Consider the following 13,704-nt stretch of genomic DNA (forward strand, 5'->3'; position numbering starts at 1 on the left):
TGGAGAAGCTACAGATCGATAAGTCAATAAGGCAGATGATTGAGGAGATAAGGGACACAGAGAATACGGAGGCGAAAGAAGACTTCAAATGCGATTCACAAGAATAATCAATTGAAAGCTCTATCAACGAATTATTGAAAAGAATAAGGACCTCGCTGCCATGTTTAAATAGGCCAAAAATATTAATATTCGAACTAGATTTAAATTTATAGTAGAGAATTTCAAAAAAATGCTGCCAAGATACTAAAAATCCATTTGGCTGTGCGCGTAGATCTCAAAGGCGATTTTTTCCCATTTTATGGAGCGAGCGAAAACGGCCGATTGGCCTATCGACAGCAACTCAGCGCCTCTGAAGGATGAGGTAAACTCCGCAGTGCAACAACTATCTCAAAGAAATACACAGGTTGTGTCTGCCTCTTCAGCAGGTATCAGAGCCGTGATTTACCAAATAACTTCTTTGTATATGAGAAATCCTGCAAAGCTATTTAGGCCGTCTCGATTTGACTACCTCACAACAGCAAGAGCTTTGTTGCATGGAGAGCTTGCCTCCAAACCGTGGAGCTTACGAACACATTCAGGAATAGCTCTTCTATACCAATCAATCAAAAAAGAAGGGTGGAATTTTATTCCACGACAAGTACTTCCTCCAATAGTGGCAAACAGCGCAATTGGAGTGATTCTTTATTCTACCTATCTCACACTATTACAACGTTTTAATAAGAGAAATATGAACTCAATTGATGATCCTAGTCCTGTCGACACTTTCAAAGCTGGTTTTGTTGCGGGAGCTGCTGCGAGCTTGGCTGCATCACCGCTAGATGCACTTTACGCCCGATCGAATTACTCAGAGCTTGTCAGTGGAAAACAGAAGAGCATGTGGGAGTATGCCTTATACAAACTAAAACAAATTGGTTTAGTTGGAATATTTGCCGGCTTCAGTTTAAATTTCATAAAGGAAAGCCTTGGATTTGCATTCTACTTTTCAGTATTTGAACTTGTGAAAAACCAGGGGTACCACAAGACAAAAGCAGCTATACAGTGGTATCAATATTGGCGCTCGAAACTTTTTCATGATGAAGAAAACCAGGAGAAGAATTCAAGATTTTTCAAAGCTTTGAATTTGACGTTTATCCTTCTTGCTGGAGCTTCCGCCGCAACTACACTGCTTGCAATCCAATATCCACTCAATAAAATTCAAAAGGTCCACCTGACTAGACTCGAATCTCTAGATCTCTACAACGAAGCACATCAACTGGATCGGCGTCGCTTCTTCAAACTCTACTATAATTCTTACATTGAGACATTTGATATTATTCTACAACGATGGCGAAAATCTCACCTCTCCCTCTTTGGCTTCTGCTATAGAGGCTTTTTCAGATCGTCCTTCACTAGTATTCCCGCGACTTCTATTGGGCTTTTCGTATTCGAAATATCCCGTCAGCATTTTAGCGAAAATCAATTTTGACGATGTATATAGAACTGAAAGCCGTTAAGCAATGCGCCGCTTGTAAGCTTCCCACCCAGCATTTCTGTATCTCTTCCCTTCCACTTCAGGATCTCTTCCTTTTCCGAATAAACCTCTTCCAACGATAATGACATCGGTTCCTGTTTGCATCACTTCATCAACAGTTCTGTACTGTTGGCCCAGAGAATCGCCTTTATCATCTAAACCAACTCCTGGAGTCATGATCAGCCAGTCAAAGCCTTCCTCACGACCTCCCATGTCTCTCTGTGCAATAAATCCAATGACAAATTCTTTATCGCTTTTCGCTATTTCCACAGTTTTTTGAGTATACTCACCGGTAGCTAATGATCCCTTTGAAGAGAGCTCAGCAAGCATCAAAAGCCCACGTGGCTCATCTGTACTTTCTTCTGCGGCCTGTTTAAGACCTTCAACAATTCCTGCACCAGTCACTCCGTGTGCATTCGTGATATCGGCCCACTTGGATGTTCGATAAATTCCTCCCTTATACTGTAGTTTGACTGTGTTTCCTATATCAGCAAACTTTCTGTCTTCAAAAATCATGAAGTTGTGTTTCTTTGCAAGTCCTTGTAATGGTAAAATGGTGTGTTCATAAGAGAAGTCCTCTACTATGTCAATATGAGTTTTGACAAGGCAGATGTAAGGGCCCAGTTTATCAAGAAGCTCCAATAATTCCTGAGTTTTAGTCACATCCACAGAAGCGCAGAGGTTTGTTTGCTTGGATTCCATCAAATTAAGTAGTCTGCTGGCGACCTTAGATGGGTGAGACTTCGCCCTTTCTCCATAAGATTTATACATGTTGATTATTATTCAGGGAAATGTTGAAAATTTTTCGATAATTCATTAGTTTATTTTTGATACACCATGGATCAACTCAACTATAAAGAACAGCAAGAATTCCAGAAAATTGTGGAGCAGAAGCAAATGAATGACTTCATGAGAGTAAGTGAACGCCTTCTGAAAACTAACATTGCAGCTCTACACCAGTTTGGTGGACAGATGTTTTAATGATTGCGTCAACGACTTCACCTCCAACAAACTTAGCTCTAGAGAAGAAACATGTTTGAACAAGTGCGCTGAAAAGTTCCTCAAGCACTCCGAAAGAGTTGGTTTAAGATTCCAGGAACAGAACCAGATGTTGATGAACCAGATGAGAGGCGGCAATTAATGAGCTTTAATTGCTGGATGATTCCCGGAATAGGCTCAACAAGTTTTGCGTTTCTTCCATCATTTCAATCGTCCATTTGTAAGTTTCTGTCTGATTCATATCGTTGTACATAATTGCGTTGCTGAACATCAGTTGAAGCTCAAATTCCAACTCGTCGAATGACTTTATTTCACCCGTCCTAATAGCTTTACCCAAACTCTTAATGTCCACGGGATGCCGTATTAGCTTGTAGTAGTTGGGCTCTTCGTTTTCATTCACTGGTTGCATGAACATAGACGCAAACCGGTTGGATGATATCTGTGTGAGAAGTTGTGCAGACAGAGCATTGAAGCGCTTAGTACAACCAGGGGGGACGCTTTCGGATCCGCGTCGCTTGCTCCCACGTTCTTCATCTCCACTTGCTGGCGTAGATGGTGTAGCAGGTTCTGGAGTTGGCGATGGTATTTCTTTAGAAGCCGACTTGGATTCCAATTTCGTTTGGGGTTGGGATTCTACATTCGACTCTGAGGTTGAAGCTGGGCCTTCTTGAGGTTCGGCATGAGTTTCCGATAACTCTGTTTTGCTTTTTTCCAAAGAAGTGACCGGCTGAGATTGAGCCGCTGATTCTGCCTCGGGCTCCGCAACTTCATCGATCTCTTTGTCTGCGTCATTATGCGTCACGCCCTCTTCGGGTTCTTGTGCGTCACCTTTGGCCATTTCCAAAGTTTTCTCCAACTGTTCTTCATCTAAAACAATCTGGCCGTCTTTCTTCTGGTTATCCGAAAGATCTTGAAGTACCTTTGTGATTTCCTTACCCTCGTCTGACTCAAGTTTTTCCTTCACCATATTGACTAGTTCCTGTTGGGTGGCTTCCTGTACATCTTCTGCACCCTTTGTGACACTATTCGGTTGTTGTATCTTCGAATTCTGAGAAACCTCAGCAATGAGCTTTGAATCCTCGACGCTCCCGCTTTCGATCTGCTCTATTTCCTTTTTCTTATTCTTATATTTCAGCTCCAAGCTTGTGATTTCCCCAAGTGTCGTATTTTTGTAGCTATTTAGTATCTTTATCAACCTGTCTTTCACCAAAGAAATGTCGATCTTATTTGATAGACGAAATATCGTGCTCTTGGGAACTTGAGATATCACTTGGTCATTGATGCTATCCAGAGAAAGACTCTCTGAAATCACTTGCACAATCTGCCCAGGAGTTAGGATGTCTTGGAATGTTTCACCATTCTGTCTCTTCTGTTTTATTGCATTCAAAGACCCTTTAATGTCTAAAATGTCAAAATCTGGATTTATCAATGGATTATTGTTTATCATCGCTTGAAGCTGTAAAATATTGAATGAGATATCTTTGCGAGGAGGTTGCGATTGTTGCGCTGCAAGGTATAAAGAGTGGATATGCTGCAAAGTGACTATCTTCTGCAAAGCAGTTACATGAGATGATGAGTCCGGCTCCTGAGACATTAGTGTATAAAATGTTGATATTTTTTTGATGTTTTTTTATTTTCAATGAAAAGAGAGCGAGAAAACGAATTATTGCCAAACCCTCCATCTGAATCTTCTGAAGCACTTTTTCAGCTGCCCGCTTACTATCCATTGACCAAAAAGTTCAAATCTGAATTGCGTCAACTGAATCCTGCGAAGACGATAGATGCCGTAATTAAGGAGACACGCAGCGCCTTGATGGAGACACTTTTTGAATATATTGATAATCAGGCGGAGCAAGAAATTCAGCAAGTGTCAAAAGGTAATGTAATGATGGAGGACTATGAGAATACCAAGAAACTAAAATACAAAGAAGATCCCGTTCTGCTGCGAGGTAAGCGCGTTTTAGAGAAGTTAAATGAAACTCGACGACGCCAGGCCACATATCTCGCTGCCTTTCAAAAAACACGTACGGAAATCCTAGACCGTCATGAGCAGGAGCTTGGTTTAGAAGACCTTGAACGTTATGCGCATATGGAGGCTGTACCGTCACAAGTGCATGATCTTTATAAAGAGATTTTATCCTCGAATGTGAGTGAATCTGCTTCTGTCAATGAGCAATTAGTGAAGGCAGAGACGACTGAAATTGATAAAAAGCTTTTTGTTGCCATCAATCCAACCGAGCCTATACCTTTCAACGATCAAGAAGATGATGATGAAATAGAAATAGGTGGTGGTAAAGTGAATTTAACTTGTCCGATTTCTCGCTTGATAATGAAAAGTCCGGTCAAAAACAAAAAGTGTGGACACACATACGACAAAACATCGCTCGCTAATTACAACTCGTCTGACTGCCCTGAGTGCGGGGCTCCAATCCAAAAATCTGAGCTTGTGGAAGATACACTTATGAAAATTAGAATAGCCTGCTACAAGAGAGACCAAAAACTCCAAGAGTTTCATAAGACAAAAGCAGATGAAGACATTGACCGCTTATAATGAATTTACGAATTGATGACGCTCCAATCGCCCATTTTCGTAAGGATTTCGACAACCTCCTTTTTAGGAAGGCTCATTTCCGTGCAAATCATATCGAAATCCCGACATTTCTTCAGCAAGCGAGAAAGCTTTATCTCTTGTTGTTTCCTTAGACGCTCGGACTTGAGGCCTGTCAGGTCCAGAAATTTGTCATTGTTCTCTGCTGCCTCGATGAGCTTGTCGTCATCGTCGTAATCGTTGCTGTATTTTCTGATATTCTTGGTGACAGGCAGCACAGAAACATTGTAATTGGGTTTCTTAGGGTTTGCAGCATCATTGTAACTTGTATACAATGTGCCAAAGTCTATGGATGTCGAGAACTTGTTGGACACAGGATAAGTTCGCACCCTGTAAATAATTCCCCTGAGCACACCAAAGGTAACGAATCTTCTGATATCAATGTGAGTCAAAAGCTTGCTGTTTTCTAAATGCCATTGACGCAGGGTAAGATTTTGATTCATACAACAATAGAGATAGAATAGAGTCGCCTTTGAAGGCAACGGAACGAACATAGTCTTTTGCGTCGACTTATGATTCTGATAAGAGCTAGTTTTGGGTGAAAAAGATTGTTGACCATCATGAGACCTTTCAGTGCCCAATAAAGAAGAATGTGTGCTTGCATTCTCCATATCTGGATTCGACCCTAAATCTTGTCTTCTTTGGAGAGGCAGATTGCCAAATGTTCCAGTGGATGAGATCACGTATCCTTGACATTCAGAAGCCATCATTGGGTCGCGCAAAAAGTTGCATATCTGCGAGGTAGGAGCGTAACAATTGGAGAACTGAAAAACATCGAGAACCGCAACGGATCTGAAGTGGATCAGGTGCTGGATACACTGTCTTGTCAGTTCGTAATCTGCATCTGCTAGAATGCTAATTCTTTTAATAGAGTTAATACCATTGATAAAAGGTAGGATTCTCACCATCGTCGGGTCCCACAGTGGATCCACCATCGTCTCTAATTTCACTGTTGCTATAGGAACATCATAAGCATTCAGTTCGGGGGGTGGCGGCAAAATGGGAAACAATTTGATATCGACAGAGTTTGCAGAGTCTATGGGAATGAGGCATTCAGAGTAATTGTTCAGGTCCTGGTAGATTTGCTGGACTAAGCTTTCTATAGATGCAAGAATTGGGCCGCTGGACTCTGAATGTTTTATATTTTGATTGGAGAATGTCACTTCGTCGCCGACGTCTTCATCTTGTATTATTCGAATATAATTTGAAGTCTTGGACCAGGTCTTGGGCTCCAATTCCTTTTGCGGCTTGAAAAAATCCTCATGGTTCTTATCCGCTTTGGACAGCATTTGCGATTGCTCCTCCAGTGCGCGAAACATACGTCCCAATCTTTTGACATGTCCTTCGTAGGGGGTGGTATCATCTTCGTATTTGAAAACAAAACACAGATTGAAGCTGAAAGAGTTACGGGCATAGTGAGACGCATATATGTTGACAGGAAAGCCTACCACACGGTAGCTGCTGATTTTGAAAGTCACCAATTTGTTACAAAGTGCTGGTTTTGGGATCACATAGTTTTTGATAGAATCGAAATCGAACAAGGGAGCAGCCAGCGTGGACGAGTCTTTGCTTTTATCTGCGGGCACTATTGACCCACTTGGAACCTGACAGACAACCTTGGTTCCCTCTGTGGGATGAAAAACGGCGTAAAACATGGATATTATGGATGTAAATCCATCACTAGACATGTTGAATTATTTGATAAAATTAATTTCGTACTATATTTTCAGTATGGCACCAATAACGTCGTATATAAAGTTGAGCCCGCGAATGGTGGTTCCAGTTAAAACTTACGTGAATCGGAAGGAGATCCAGAAGAACATCAGCAAGCTTCACACACACCAGGCAACTCTTAACCTCTCGAAAGTTATGCGAATTACCTTATCAAATAAAGACCTTCGACGGCTATATGAAGATATCAAACCCATTCTGATGCGTATCTTATTTGAATACTCAGCAGATCACATAAGATCCATATCTAAACCTGTCAGCGATGGCAAGTGTCGGATCCCGCTCACAACAGACGACTGGAAATGCTATTTGGAAATAACAGTCGAAGAGATCGAGGAACTGCGTCAATATTTGCGATACGAGTCTTTGGGGCATAACCTGGGCCAATCCTGGCTTCTAGTCAAAGACGTGGTGTTCAAAAGGGACGAAATGGATGATCCACTATTGGGTGAGGAGGAAGATCGTAAATCGATAAAAGTTAAGTACCGAAATCCTCAGATCATTCCGGTTCCACTTAGCATCTACGTGCACGCTACTACGAAATGAGCAAATCACTAAGCACGATTCAAAATCAGTTTAACATTACAGACAGAAATAAATCCCACGAACACTTAGGCGGCTTGCTTTTCAGGCTCGGCCCATTCTTGCTCAGTCACATGCATGTTTTGAACATCCTCGGCCAAGTCATCATCGTATATTTCACCATCAGTAGCCTTGAAACTCAAGGTTGGCTTGACTTGGGCGGTCTCGTAGGTCCAAGAGGCAAGGGCATTCTCGCAATCGATGATGATTTGCTTGGATGCCTCGTAGCCATCGTACGATGGTCTGGTCTCACCTGGAGTCACTGGAGAGTCGTCAAGCAATTCCAAAAGAGCCTTACCATAACCAGCAATCAGAGCTAATTTCTCAGAGTGTTCTCTGATCGAGTCGAAGTGGTAAGAGAAGGAAGCCTTCAATTTCTCTCTGGTGATGTTGGAAAGCTGTGCCTCAGCCACAAGCGACTCTGCCTCGGCCCTGACCAATTCCTGTTCCAAGATCACAATCTTTGGGGACTGTGGGTCCTTGTACTTCAGGTAAGCAATTTGATCAGTGATCTTTTGTTTCCGGTCTCTCGATGGCTGGACGGAGCCCTCAATGTCTCTGATGCTTTTGAGGGTAATTCTATATTGATCGTATCTGTCAATGAACTGATCGTCCAGTTCACCAATCTCGTAGATCAGGACGCCCAATTTGTCTGTGATGTCACTGACGTCGTCCTCATTGTCTGCACCCCAGAGGGAAAGCTGCTTGGCGGCCGCCTTTCTTTCCTTGGAAGACAACTCAATGGCTCTCATGACATTTTTCTCCATTTTGACAAGCTGTGCAAGCTTCTTGGCGAGTTCTGGACCAAACGAACCAGCAGCAGATCTTCTGATGGAGTTGGTAATGGAGCCCTTACCAAAGAATCTATTAGTCTTGGTAGAAGACGGTGGAACAGGGATTGGGTTTTGCAAGTCAGAGGCTGTTGGAGCCCTGCTTGATCTGAGAGAGTAGGTTCTGTGCATGTTTGGAAATACTTTAGCTGGGCAGCTTTTTTTTCTTATGGTGAAATTTAACTCCTTAAATAGCTGGCGACATTGCCTTTCTGGGAATTTTACAATCGATCATGTTTGCTCAGTAAAATGGCCCAAATCGGGCAAATTGCTAGATGATTCCGGCTACCATCAATTCTCGTTATGACTAGGGATAGATCTACTTACCAGGCCTCCAATCTGACCTTTTCCACGGCCCGGTAGCTTGAAGAACAGGTGTTCATAGCTTGCCATCCTATCGCTCCCAGTCTTTTTGGGGCTCAGTGCACGACCAGAAAACGGGGCTGTACTGGTGATTTACAGGAAACCACCACTCAACTACTGGTCCTTTTAGGTCAAGTGGTTCCCATTGGGTGCTACAAACGTCACAGGCCGTTGAGTCTGGCAATTGATAGCCAAATATCGTGAAAACTGAGGTCTTCGTCAATCTTATTTTTCTCAAAAAGGAAATTTGTCATGTACTAAACAGGAAGCGTGAATAGCGTGGGGAATCAGGGACTTTTCAGAGACAACTAAAACTTACATGCGGTAAGCTATTTGAGCCTGCAGATGTGGCATACAATATGGCCTTGAAGGTGTTGAGGTATGCTCGATAGAAATTGTCGGCACTACCAGCTACACACGCCCAAAGTGATGCGTGGTTCCGCAATACCTGTACTTATGCCTGAAAAGCGCGCCCGGCTTATCAATCATACGTACTCGTTCTGCTTTGTAGTCCAGCCCAATAGATACCTTATTTATTGAAACCTCCTGCTACCTTCTGAAACAGGTATATATATGCTCTATTCCAAAAATGGAAATAATTCAGATAGCAGAAACTGACGACTAGAAGAGAGTGATCGCCTAAAAGCCAATACATTATAGATTTGATTTCTTTGCCTCATATGAATAAGGCCTGGGGGCTTGGGTGTTTAGCAAAAGGTAATTGTTGCTTTATTGCTCATTTAATAAAACGCTATATTTTAAATTTCGTCAGATAAGAAAATTTTCGCCTCAGGCAATCTACATATGATCACTGGATACAAAACGCTCTTTGCACGGCGGCCTTTAATGGCAAATATGATATCCACAGGAGTAAGTAGAGTATTCATATTCTGATCACAACTAACAGCAGTTCTTATTTGGTACTGGTGATGCACTTGCCCAAATATGCTTTCCTCAAGACCCAAAGGCAAAATATGATTACCTTCGAACTATGAGAGCAGTTATCTACGGAGGCGCCGTGTTTGGCCCAATTGGAAACAGGCTATACAAGTTTGTAGACACGATAAAGTTCCCGCTCCCATGGCAGCCGAAGAGACTATACGACACGATAGCAAGGGTTTCGTTCGACCAGTTGGTCTGGGCCCCAATTGGCATTCCACTTTATTACAGTTGCATTACTCTCATGGAGGGATACGGAATTCCCGAAATCAAGGCTAAATTACGCGAGGTTTACCTTGATACGCTAATTAATAATTGGAAAGTGTGGCCTCTTTTCCAGACACTCAACTTTTGGTTCACTCCCGTGAGATACCGCTTGTTGACAGTCAACCTCATAAGCATAGTATGGAATTGTTATCTTAGCATTGAAAACCAAATGTCCAACGCCAAGGTTGAGCACAGTGGACAGTGAGTTGCTACATACAACAAACATGATGTCGTGTGGCGATGCATAGATTCTTGTAGTTTTTTTCTGACTGCTGGCCAATTGTGGCGAGTGAACGAATTGTTTTCTTTTTTCCCACATTTAACAAGAGCGATTCGTTTCAAATAAATAAGGCATAGTCATCAACCCTAGCACATTACACGAAGAGGCAATCCATTAGTGCATCTTTTGTAAGAATTGCCCTCACTCAATCGGTTTTGGCTTCAAGTTACTCTGATTCGGTTGTACGTAACAAAAAGCCTCATCCTGTGTAATCGCAATTTACTATATATCAAGCTCTCAAAATGATGAAAGGATTCAAACAAAGATTCAGGTCTAAAGCCGGATCTGCCAAGGGAGAAAAGAAGAAGGATAAAAAGGAAGAAATCAATAAGAAGCCGGAAAAACAAAAGTCCTCAAGTTCGCTGTCAAGTTCCACTTCTTCCAGCATAGGAGCAATTCCGCTGAAAAAATCCCAATCCGGGTCTTCAGAACAGTCGTCGATACATTCGGCAGTAGACAACTCTTTGGCAGGTTCCCCTTCTTCAACATCATCCAGCAAGTCGGTCTTGCAATCCCAAGCTCCACAGATACAAACACCAACACCTGTCACAGCCTCTGGATCGACTAGAGGCGACGATGTTGTGTCTCCAGAACTAGAAATATCCAAATTGCATACATCTCACCATTCACTGGCTTTCGACAAGATTCCGAAAGATGATATCGGTTTGAAACCTAAGACCCCTCAAAGACATTCCTCTTCAAGATTTGAGCCAACCGTTGACCAACGACCTTTCGAAAAATTGGCAAGTTTCGATGAAGTTGATCCAGAGTACCATGTTGAACTTTTCATTCAAAAGGTTGACCAGTGTAAGATTATGTTCGACTTCTACGACCCTTCCTCCGATATACAAGGCAAAGAATTGAAAAGGCTTACTTTACACGAGTTAACGTCTTTCATAAGTACTACGAGAATGACATTCACCCCAGAGATGTACGAGCATGTTGTCGACATGTTTAAGATCAACATTTTTAGGCCTATACCTCCTCCTGTGAATCCTGTCGGGGAGATATATGACCCTGACGAAGATGAACCCGTGTATGAGCTTGCCTGGCCTCATATGCAAATGGTGTATGAGTTCTTCCTAAGGTTCGTGGAAAGTCCGGATTTCAACAACTCAGTTGCTAAACCTTACATTGATCACAAATTTGTGCTCACTTTGCTTGAGTTGTTTGATAGCGAGGACAATAGAGAAAGAGACTGCCTAAAAACTACTTTGCACAGAATATATGGAAAGTTTTTGAGCCTGAGATCATTTATCAGGAAGTCTATAAGCAACATATTCCTCAACTTTGTTTACGAGACTGGCAGGTTCAACGGAATATCTGAGTTGCTGGAAATTTTAGGCTCCATCATTAACGGATTCGCTCTTCCATTGAAAGAGGAGCATAAAGTCTTCTTGATTAGAGTTTTGATACCTTTGCATAAGGCCAGGTGCTTGTCTTTATACCATCCCCAGCTGGCTTATTGTATTTTGCAGTTTCTGGAAAAGGATCCCAGTTTGACCGAGGAGGTGATCATGGGATTATTACGCTACTGGCCAAAGATTAACTCTCCTAAGGAACTGATGTTTTTGAACGAGATTGAAGACATTTTTGAGATAATTGACTCTCAGGAATTCCAGAGGATTGAAATCCCTCTTTTTGCTCAACTAGCAAAATGCATATCATCGCCTCATTTCCAGGTCAGCGAAAAAGTGCTTTGTTATTTTAATAACGAGTACTTCGTTTCACTTGTCACTGAAAATGCAGAGAGTATTCTGCCCATTATTTTCCCTGCCTTATTTGATCTGGCCCAACCAGAACTGGATGCAATCGAGCAACAACAACAACCGTCTATGGACTTCAATTATGACGAACCCAACAATTGGAATCGTACAATCTCATCCCTTGCCTACAACGCTCTTAAAATTTTCATGGATACTAACCCAATCGTTTATGATAGATGTTGTATATTATATGAGGAGCAGACCAAAGAAGAGAAGAACCAGAAGGATTTGAGGCAACAGCATTGGAAGAAATTGGAAACATACGTGGAGAAATTGAAGCTAGGGGAGGACGAAGAACTGAAAAGTGTTCAAATAAAGTGACTCGATTAATATTCATTACACAATGATCATGCATTTGTTTTATATTCTCTCAAAATGACTGGCACAGAGGATGGTGGTAGAGCGCCTAGCTCCGTAATGACTTTCTGAATATATTCTGGAGGGGTCAGATCATATAAAACATTCAGGATATTGAGAGGTTTAAGCTCTTTCCAGTTGTTCAGCACGGGCGATTCACTATCTGCTAGCTGAAGTTCCTTTTTTTCCTTCTTGGTACCTTGCTGCTGTGGCTTCTTGGGCTCCTTGTTCTGCAAGGAGATCAAAAATTGATTCAAATTCGATCCCGTTTTCACGAATGGTTTGGTATTGATGACATCTTCCGAATCACCGAGCTCATTGAGAGTAACAGAATCCAACTGAACCTTATCGCTGAACTTCATGGATTCGCAGCACACCAACACAGGAATATTCTTATTCTTAGACGCCATCGCAATCATAGCAGTTCCGACGCGTGAATACAGTCTGCCGTTGGAGAGCATCGAGTGAGCACCTAGGAAACAAAAGTCTATGTCAGATCTTTCTAATATCGTGGATAACGAGTTGATAAGATTATAGTGACATTTGATATTCGGAACAGCAGATAATTCTCTGGCCAATTTCTTACCCTCGAATAAAGGTTTTGAGTCGATGATGTAAATATCAAAGGACTTGTTTTCCTCCACAGCGCAGTATTTGAACAGCTTTTTTAGCACCTCCGAATGTCCATAGGTAAGAAGTTTTGAGCCGTCATGGATGTGAGTGGATGCAAATTGGGTGATAACCTTATCCGAGTAGAGAATTTTTTCTTGGATGTAGAGATCAATTTCTTCGATTACCTGGTTTTTGGCAACCTCATCGCTCAAGTCAATGGGTATAATGGAGATCCGCTGTTTGAGCCATCTGATTGCATTTCCCATTGAAATACTGAGAGGCCTGCCTGTCTTCAAATACTCAATTTGATGAGACAGGTGAGACGTGAGATTTCGCTGCAGCGAAGCATTGTCTGGAGTTTGGTATGATAAAATAACGTCCTTAAATGCCTCAAGCATGGCCTGGCAGCGGGCAGTGGAGCCCACGATTTTGTAGGTAGAGATTTTAAGCGTGAGTGCCAGGATTTTCGGATGAACAATACTAGCTATCTGGGGAGACGAAGAAATACGCTGTTCTCTGGTCTCCAGGTGTCCAAACATCGTAGGCACTTTACGGTCGGACTCAATGATTTTGGCGGAATTCAGCTGCTTTTTGATGTGTGTGGCTGTTGGAGGTTTACCATTAGAATCTTTTGACTCTTTCTGTTTTGTCGACGCGGACTCAGAACCGGAGGAGCCACCTTTGGCAGCCGCACGCTTGGCGGCCTTTTCTTTCTTTTTGAGCTCTTTGAGCTCCTTATTAGAAAGCTGTTTATCTGCAGGAGTGGACACAGGAACAGAAGTAGGTTCAGACATGGGTGAAAAGAGATTTGGGAAACAAAACTTTTAGAGTCGATCGACGCAGAGCAGCCATCTGGATGC

At 42.3% G+C, this 13,704-nt stretch overlaps 10 protein-coding genes across 10 annotated transcripts; 5 read left to right on the forward strand and 5 right to left on the reverse strand.

Moving 5' to 3' along the window:
* Positions 1–1,350: 1,350 nt before the first annotated feature.
* OGAPODRAFT_17222 (orotidine-5'-phosphate decarboxylase) lies at positions 1,351–2,251 on the reverse strand. Its single transcript, XM_018354979.1, has one exon. It carries the CDS (start codon positions 2,210–2,212, stop codon positions 1,490–1,492), a length of 723 nt encoding a protein of 240 aa, XP_018209402.1. The 5' UTR covers positions 2,213–2,251; the 3' UTR covers positions 1,351–1,489.
* Positions 2,252–2,259: 8 nt separating this feature from the next.
* Positions 2,260–3,862, forward strand: OGAPODRAFT_102538 (mitochondrial import inner membrane translocase subunit Tim9). Its single transcript, XM_018353120.1, has 2 exons — positions 2,260–2,425; positions 2,460–3,862. The coding sequence occupies exons 1-2, from the start codon at positions 2,348–2,350 to the stop codon at positions 2,649–2,651; spliced, it is 270 nt and encodes an 89-aa protein (XP_018209403.1). The 5' UTR covers positions 2,260–2,347; the 3' UTR covers positions 2,652–3,862.
* Positions 2,320–4,103, reverse strand: OGAPODRAFT_77792 (uncharacterized protein; the record flags this gene model as incomplete). Its single annotated transcript, XM_018356377.1, has 1 exon — positions 2,320–4,103. The coding sequence occupies one exon, from the start codon at positions 4,101–4,103 to the stop codon at positions 2,658–2,660; it is 1,446 nt and encodes a 481-aa protein (XP_018209404.1). The 3' UTR covers positions 2,320–2,657.
* A 219-nt stretch (positions 4,104–4,322) lies between these two features.
* On the forward strand, positions 4,323–5,026 carry OGAPODRAFT_14432 (uncharacterized protein; the record flags this gene model as incomplete). The annotated part of the gene is made up of 2 exons (XM_018353417.1): positions 4,323–4,924; positions 4,987–5,026. The coding sequence occupies 2 exons, from the start codon at positions 4,323–4,325 to the stop codon at positions 5,024–5,026; spliced, it is 642 nt and encodes a 213-aa protein (XP_018209405.1).
* A 39-nt stretch (positions 5,027–5,065) lies between these two features.
* Positions 5,066–6,805, reverse strand: OGAPODRAFT_14433 (uncharacterized protein; the record flags this gene model as incomplete). Its single annotated transcript, XM_018353418.1, has 1 exon — positions 5,066–6,805. The coding sequence occupies one exon, from the start codon at positions 6,803–6,805 to the stop codon at positions 5,066–5,068; it is 1,740 nt and encodes a 579-aa protein (XP_018209406.1).
* Positions 6,806–6,848: 43 nt separating this feature from the next.
* OGAPODRAFT_95468 (uncharacterized protein) lies at positions 6,849–8,415 on the forward strand (the record flags this gene model as incomplete). The annotated part of the gene is made up of 1 exon (XM_018357753.1): positions 6,849–8,415. The coding sequence occupies one exon, from the start codon at positions 6,849–6,851 to the stop codon at positions 7,392–7,394; it is 546 nt and encodes a 181-aa protein (XP_018209407.1). The 3' UTR covers positions 7,395–8,415.
* Positions 7,408–8,415, reverse strand: OGAPODRAFT_17224 (uncharacterized protein). Its single transcript, XM_018354980.1, has one exon. The coding sequence runs from the start codon at positions 8,390–8,392 to the stop codon at positions 7,460–7,462; it is 933 nt and encodes a 310-aa protein (XP_018209408.1). The 5' UTR covers positions 8,393–8,415; the 3' UTR covers positions 7,408–7,459.
* A 1,009-nt stretch (positions 8,416–9,424) lies between these two features.
* Positions 9,425–10,040, forward strand: OGAPODRAFT_102542 (uncharacterized protein; the record flags this gene model as incomplete). The annotated part of the gene is made up of 2 exons (XM_018353121.1): positions 9,425–9,493; positions 9,534–10,040. The coding sequence occupies 2 exons, from the start codon at positions 9,428–9,430 to the stop codon at positions 10,032–10,034; spliced, it is 567 nt and encodes a 188-aa protein (XP_018209409.1). The 3' UTR covers positions 10,035–10,040.
* Positions 10,041–10,161: 121 nt separating this feature from the next.
* Positions 10,162–13,654, forward strand: OGAPODRAFT_17227 (uncharacterized protein). The gene has a single exon (XM_018354981.1). The coding sequence runs from the start codon at positions 10,352–10,354 to the stop codon at positions 12,194–12,196; it is 1,845 nt and encodes a 614-aa protein (XP_018209410.1). The 5' UTR covers positions 10,162–10,351; the 3' UTR covers positions 12,197–13,654.
* OGAPODRAFT_95472 (uncharacterized protein) lies at positions 10,162–13,654 on the reverse strand. Its single transcript, XM_018357754.1, has one exon. The coding sequence runs from the start codon at positions 13,636–13,638 to the stop codon at positions 12,223–12,225; it is 1,416 nt and encodes a 471-aa protein (XP_018209411.1). The 5' UTR covers positions 13,639–13,654; the 3' UTR covers positions 10,162–12,222.
* Positions 13,655–13,704: the final 50 nt, after the last annotated feature.

The sequence above is a fragment of the Ogataea polymorpha genome (genome assembly GCF_001664045.1).
Source record: "Ogataea polymorpha strain NCYC 495 leu1.1 chromosome Unknown OGAPOscaffold_6, whole genome shotgun sequence".
Lineage (NCBI taxonomy): Eukaryota > Fungi > Ascomycota > Pichiomycetes > Pichiales > Pichiaceae > Ogataea > Ogataea polymorpha.